This window comes from Argopecten irradians, chromosome 11 (assembly GCF_041381155.1).
Source record: "Argopecten irradians isolate NY chromosome 11, Ai_NY, whole genome shotgun sequence".
NCBI classification, from domain to species: Eukaryota; Metazoa; Mollusca; class Bivalvia; order Pectinida; family Pectinidae; genus Argopecten; species Argopecten irradians.
The window spans coordinates 20,919,813-20,927,144 of record NC_091144.1 but is presented as its reverse complement, the minus strand read 5'-3'; the positions used below and the strand labels follow the sequence as shown (position 1 = coordinate 20,927,144).

General features: G+C 30.0%; 1 protein-coding gene across 1 annotated transcript; it reads left to right on the top strand.

The window, feature by feature from the left end:
- The first annotated feature begins 175 nt into the window (after positions 1–175).
- On the top strand, positions 176–7,076 carry LOC138334980 (DENN domain-containing protein 10-like). The gene is made up of 8 exons (XM_069283859.1): positions 176–234; positions 939–1,132; positions 1,650–1,878; positions 2,339–2,456; positions 2,751–2,891; positions 3,122–3,189; positions 3,689–3,783; positions 4,263–7,076. The coding sequence occupies exons 1-8, from the start codon at positions 186–188 to the stop codon at positions 4,434–4,436; spliced, it is 1,068 nt and encodes a 355-aa protein (XP_069139960.1). The 5' UTR covers positions 176–185; the 3' UTR covers positions 4,437–7,076.
- The last annotated feature ends 256 nt before the right edge of the window (positions 7,077–7,332 follow it).

Here is a 7,332-nt window from a genome sequence, read left to right as displayed (position 1 = left end):
GACGTCACATCGGGGTTAAAATCAGTTGTTAAAATATCATTAAATGACAATACAAATACAGTGGGTATGGTTTTTTTTATTTAGAAAAATGGTTTTTCAATGCTGTATTTCTTTGCTAATAAAATAGAAAAAAATAGTTAATAAAAATACCCGGAAATTGAATGGCATTCTGGGTAATATTCAAGATGTCAGCAAGCACGGGTTTCCTATCCGGGAAATCTGCAGGCTTGATTGGTAATTTCTTGTGTTTAATAACATATTCTTAGTAATGTATGTATTTGGACATGTTCAATATATGCCCACACTTGTATCTTATATACTGCATTAACGACTTTCAGTGATTTAGCCCCGAATAGCATTATCGTATATACAATCGTTCTAGATCTTACTTATCGCTTACTTAGTGAAACGCCCCTTTTCTAGTTTCACTTTGCAAAATTTCCGATTTAAGCATATCGTCGAAAACTAGTTGTTTTATTGTCTCATTTTTCAGCTGGAAATTGTATACACTAAACACATCATAAAGCAAACAATTTTATATACGAGCGTTGAAGAAGGATATGATATAGACAATATGCAAAAAGAACAACGTATTTATCTACATGTAGATCTATCTATCAAATCTTCTTTGAGTAACAAAACTATGCCACCAATAGTGATGAGGGTTTTTTTTTGTCGCAAGGGAATGGTGCGGTGGCATGTAAAGATCAAATATATCAATGTTGTAATGAATGTTTAATACTATGCAACCATTTTCACTTCAATTGATATGAAATGTTAGAATGTAATTTGGTTACTGATATGCTCAACCATGCGGCTGAAGAGAACTTATCATTAGGCATTTAGCAGTAAATGTTTCGTTTTTTAAAACATTCTTTATGTGATTTCAATTGCATCAGATAAATAATATGATATTTAACGGAATTTTATTATTTCAGAAAGAGACACTAATGGAGATGTATTATGGACATGGTCTTATCCATCTGTATCAGCAGCAGACCGGAAATTCTTTATGGAGAAATGTCAGCTCCAGACTGGAAAGATCCCTGTACCCTTCCTGTACAGTCAGTGGAAAGGAGACTGGTATTACATGTACAGCGAGGCAGTGACAGACAGCAGTAATCTACCAAAGGTTAAACTTTACATCACAAAACATATCTTCAATAGTGACCAAAAAACATTGAATTTAATCTCTTGATAAAATGTCACAGATGATGTTTATCACTATCATTTATGTTACCTTGCAACATACATGTAGTAACTTTCTAATTACTATTATGATATACACAACTTGTTCTTAGTTGAGCATTATGTTGTTGTACTTCTTGTTTCTTTGTGTTAAAACACTATATCACTTCCAAAATCTATCAATTGACTTGTTTTGGGGCATCCAATAGACCCTTGAGAGTTTTTGGCTCTCCAAAATTAGATTTAATGTTTGGGTTTGAAGCACATGTCTAGTTTTTGTCATATATTTTGAATTTTTGACACATCAGAATTTTGAGGAATGGGTATTTGACTTCTGAAACTGCTAAAAAGTCAAATGCCAACTGGATGTCCTGTGTTTCTATTGTTACTACAATGTAGTACTGATCACACAAACACATCACAAAACCTATAATAAAATGTACCAACCAATTTCTTGACAGGTGACTCACTTCTGTCTGGTGCTTGTAGCCAAAGATTTCAACCCAGAAAGATATGAAGAACTTTGTAAGGTATTATCCAAGAAATACCAGAGAACAGGAAGTCCAGCCTCAATTTTGGAAAGTTACTTGAGTGTTTTTACAAGAGGCTCATGTTCTACAGATGAAAATGGACGCTTTTCTGCGAAAGAATATGACAATAGGAAAGCTTATTTAAAGTCAGAATTAAGAGGTAAATAATTTTAAAATTTATTTATTGTTTTTTAACTATCCAGTACCTGTTTGTTTGGACAAGCAACATACAATGTACATTGTATTCAAAAAGTGTTGTATGAAAGATATCTCTTCATGTGCATGTATTAATAAATATTTATATACACTATGCTATTTGTATACGGAACAGACATTATAGAACTGTTATACTTTATTTGTTATATATGTGTATGCAGATATTATATTAATTAAAGGTGTACTGTAAACAGCTTTGTATATATTTGTACAGAAATGACAGAAACATTTATATTTTTTTGCACTGTATTTGTATATTGCACAGATATTATATAATTGTTACACTTTATATGTTATGTATATGTATGCAGGTATTATAGAAATTCACTTTTAGTAAAGTGCACTATAAACAATTATGTATATATTGGTACAGATATTACAGACAAATTTATATTTCTGTATAGGTATTATAGACATGTTTGGAATGTCAGCAGTGATTATCTACACTGCTCTGATGTTGAAGAAAAGAATTGCAGTGTATTTCCCCCCAGATCAAATTCACCAACTTTTGACGTTTGTAAGGTAAGATTACCGTAATCATAAGCATATTGTTAACATTAAAGCCATTAATCTGAACAGTTTGTACAGAAAATGAAAGCTAGTGTTTGAGGGTACAAGAAAAGAGAATGTCTGAAATAATGACCAAGTGCTGTATATCAATATCAGAACATGCTGTGGACATGCTTTCTTTTCATGTTGCTCAAAAATGAAAACGGAAACTTAACAAAAGATTTTTTCCTAAGATATTAAACCCATATTTTTGTGGCATGAATATTCATTTGGTTACATTTAAATTCATTTTTACTTGATTTTCAGATCACTTCCTGCATTAGTTTGGCATCGGCAAAACTGGAATATAGCTTTTCCGTTTATAGAGATGAACCAAGAGGAATTAGAACTTTTAAAGGGAGCTAACTCTTATGTAGCAGGATTTACAGATGCCTCATTAGAAGGAAGGTTAGTAAGGCATTTAATATTGACAAATCCTTGTTATCATTGTTTAAGAAATGATGTACTCAAAACTTGCCTAAAAGTCAAAATTAACTATTTCTTATGAAAGTTGACACTGCAATTGTGAAATTATAGATTGATTGGTATAGTTCAAAGGGATATACATACCACAGTTTGAATCACATTTTAGCATGTTTTGTCGAAAGCTTTAAATAACTGCTCATTTCACTTAACAGGAATGATTTGTATGACGTATATGTGAGTCCGACATCAGGACAGGTTTCCATAGCAACGCAAGCCAAAGGTAAGCAGCATTATGTAAATCAGCAGGTATCCATAACAACTGCAGCCAGAGATAGGTAGACTGGTTTTGGTGTCTCTAGAATATCAAAAATTTAAAATCTAAACTAAAATTTGGCTGGAAGATTTTTGTCTCGGCAACATGTCTGATTCTAGTTTGAAACAAGGGGGAGATAATCTAGTATTAGAATTATGAAAGTAAGGCAATTTTGTCTTGTACTCTTAGTCTTTATCTTGATCATGGCAGTTAAACTTTGCTGGCATAGGGTTCTATGATCTATGATAGTACAGTGTATATAACGAAGGAAATACTATGATCAACCAGACACATCCTCAATACTCCAGGGGTTACTGTCACTGAGACTCTGGACTCTTAATCTAGAATAATGTTTTCCAAAATTAAGGTTCTTGGTTGTCTACAATTGATCAGGTCACATTCCATGTCGGGTTGTTTTGTCCTTGAAGCCCAATTTTCTATGTTTCCCTACTTTTGTGATTTTCAGAAGCATTATCCATGAGTAAGTTACACAAAGACACAGCAGCCTTTATGGTACAGTGTGCTGAGAACGAGAATTTATCTGAAGAAGACATAGTTCAGGTATTGATCAGTATGATGTCTTATATATAACAATAAGTATTACTAGTTTACTAAAGTAAGGAGTGTAGAATCCATCCAAGATATTTGAGCTCACTTTTCAGTTTTCCAGACTGATCATATATTAATTATTTCCATTTGCCGTCCTACATTCAACTACTGGTAAATAAAAAGAAGTGTAATCTGTATTTATGAATTTTTAAACAATCTGATTAATCCCATTAGAGGTCACATTCTGGTGGCCAATCAAAATTCGGTAAAAAATAGTTTACAGAGCTGTCATAATTATTTTCATGTATGTAGTCATTTCGCCCATAGAGCAAAGCATAGCTACATGCTTATGCATATAGAGGTCACCAGGACGTGACCCCTTATGGGATGTTAATTGTCAAATCCTCTATGAAACAGAGCGAGAAAAAGGATCTGTATTTAATCAGATTGAATCTAAAACATTCTAATCTTAGTGATTTTTTTTCCAATAGGAAATAGCCAAGAAGACAAGTGAACTTTTAAACAACTTGAAGAGTTTGGCGGAGGAAGGAGAGGATGGGAAATTATTTATTACATTAGAGACTTTGAGAGCAAGAAAAATGAACCCTGCTACAGAAAACTTCCTCTTTTCGTTAGCGGCATGTGAAGGGCTGGTCAAGTTATGAATAGGTTTCTTCTGAATGTATTGTTAAATATCTTATCAAGTTATAAATGATCATTGATCTATATATCTCATCAAGTTAGGGATTATCATTTATCAATATCTCATCAAGTTAGGGATTATCATTTATCAATATCTCATCAAGTTAGGGATTATCATTTATCAACACTCATCAAGTTATGAATGATCATTATCAATATCTCATCAAGTTATGAATGATCATTTATCAACACTCATCAAGTTATGAATGATCTTTTATCAATATCTCATCAAGTTATGAATGATCATTTATCAATATCTAATCAAGTTATGAATGATCATTTATAAATATCTAATCAAGTTATGAATGATCATTTATCAATATCTCATCAAGTTATGAATGATAATTTAACAATATCTCATTAAGTTATGAATGATCATTTGTCAATATCTCATCAAGTTGTGAATGATCATTTATCAATATCTCATTAAGTTATGAATGATCATTTGTCAATATCTCATCAAGTTGTGAATGATCATTTATCAATATCTCATCAAGTTATGAATGATCATTTATCAATATCTCATTAAGTTATGAATGATCATTTGTCAATATCTCATCAAGTTGTGAATGATCATTTATCAATATCTCATTAAGTTATGAATGATCATTTGTCAATATCTCATCAAATTGTGAATGATCATTTATCAATATCTCATCAAGTTAGGGATTATCATTTATCAACACTCATCAAGTTATGAATGATCATTTATCAATATCTCATCAAGTTATGAATGATCATTTATCAATATCTCATCAAGTTATGAATGATCATTTATCAATATATCATCAAGTTATGAATGATCATTTATCAATATCTCATCAAGTTATGAATGATCATTTATCAATATCTCATCAAGTTGTGAATGATCATTTATCAATATCTCATCAAGTTGTGAATGATCATTTATCAATATCTCATCAAGTTATGAATGATCATTTATTAATATTTCATCAAGTTGTGAATGATCATTTATCAATATCTCATAAAGTTATGAATGATCATTTATCAATATCTCATCAAGTTATGAATGATCATTTATCAATATCTAATCAAGTTATGAATGATCATTTATCAACACTCATCAAGTTATGAATGATCATTTATCAATATCTCATCAAGTTATGAATGATCATTTATCAATATCTCATCAAGTTATGAATGATCATTTATCAATATCTCATCAAGTTAGGGATTATCATTTATCAATATCTCATCAAGTTAGGGATTATCATTTATCAATATGTCATTAAGTTTTGAATGATCATTTATCAATATCTAATCAAGTTATGAATGATCATTTATCAACACTCATCAAGTTCTGAATGATTATTTATCAATATCTCATCAAGTTATGAATGATCATTTATCAATATCTCATCAAGTTATGAATGATCATTTATCAACACTCATCAAGTTCTGAATGATTATTTATCAATATCTCATCTAGTTATGAATGATCATTTATCAATATCTCATCAAGTTAGTGAATGATCATTTATCAATATCTCATCAAGTTAGGGGTTATCATTTATCAATATCTCATCAAGTTATGAATGATGGTTTATCAATATCTCATCAAATTAGGGATTAGCATTTATCAATATCTCATCAAGTTATGAATGATCATTTATCAACACTTATCATGTTATGAAGATCATTTATCAATATCTCATCAAGTTATGAATGATCATTTATCAACTCTTATCAAGTTATGAAGATCATTTATCAATATCTCATCAAGTTTTGAATGATGATCATTATTCAATATCTCATCAAGTTATGAATGATCATTTATCAATATCTCATCAAGTTAGGGATTATCATTTATCAATATCTCATCAAGTTAGGGATTATCATTTATCAATATCTCATCAAGTTATGAATGATCATTTATCAATATCTAATCAAATTAGGGATTAGCATTTATCAATATCTCATCAAGTTATGAATGATCATTTATCAATATCTAATCAAGTTAGGAATGATCATTTATCAACACTTATCAAGTTATGAAGATCATTTATCAATATCTCATCAAGTTAGGGATTATCATTTATCAATATCTCATCAAGTTATGAATGATCATTTATCAATATCTCATCAAGTTATGAATGATCATTTATCAATATCTCATCAAGTTATGAATGATCATTTATCAATATCTCATCAAGTTATGAATGATCATTTATCAATATCTCATCAAGTTGTGAATGATCATTTATCAATATCTCATCAAGTTAGGGATTATCATTTATCAATATCTCATCAAGTTAGGGATTATCATTTATCAATATCTCATCAAGTTAGGGATTATCATTTATCAATATCTCATCAAGTTAGGTATTATCATTTATCAATATCTCATCAAGTTATGGATTATCATATACCAAATGATAAGCACATTTTATCATACAGTCATCTATACATATATTCATGAATTCTTCGTGAATTTTTAATATATTTCTTCATCAAGTTGTATATTTCATTATAAAGTAAAATTACCTCTGTGATATTTTATGGACATGTAAATTTTCCATTTGTACAAAGATGTTTCAGGTCAATAAACAAGAGCCTGTTAGGGTTCGGAATTTGGAACAAGATTTTGTGTTATGACAAATTCTTACCTACATATACTGTAAACTCACTTTCCATCACATGTGATTTACTTTCAAAATCAAGGTAAATTCACAAAGTTTATATCGCAAATCAATATTGACCTCAGTTTTATTAAAAGAAATTTGTTATTTGTAAAAGTTGATCTCTGTTGTGAATTTTATTTGAAACAGAACTATCGAATCTTTATCACTGCCAAAGAAAGGTAGTTTACAGTATATTTTGAGTATGGTAACCTAAATT

What these genes read in the sequence shown, in the direction of transcription:
- LOC138334980 (XM_069283859.1), top strand. Translation starts at nt 186, where the DNA reads ATGTCAGCAAGCACGGGTTTCCTATCCGGGAAATCTGCAGGCTTGATT. An exon ending in ACAGCAGTAATCTACCAAAG is followed by an intron (nt 1,133 to 1,649) that starts GTTAAACTTTAC and finishes ATTTCTTGACAG; the next exon opens with GTGACTCACTTCTGTCTGGT. An exon ending in CAACTTTTGACGTTTGTAAG is followed by an intron (nt 2,457 to 2,750) that starts GTAAGATTACCG and finishes CTTGATTTTCAG; the next exon opens with ATCACTTCCTGCATTAGTTT.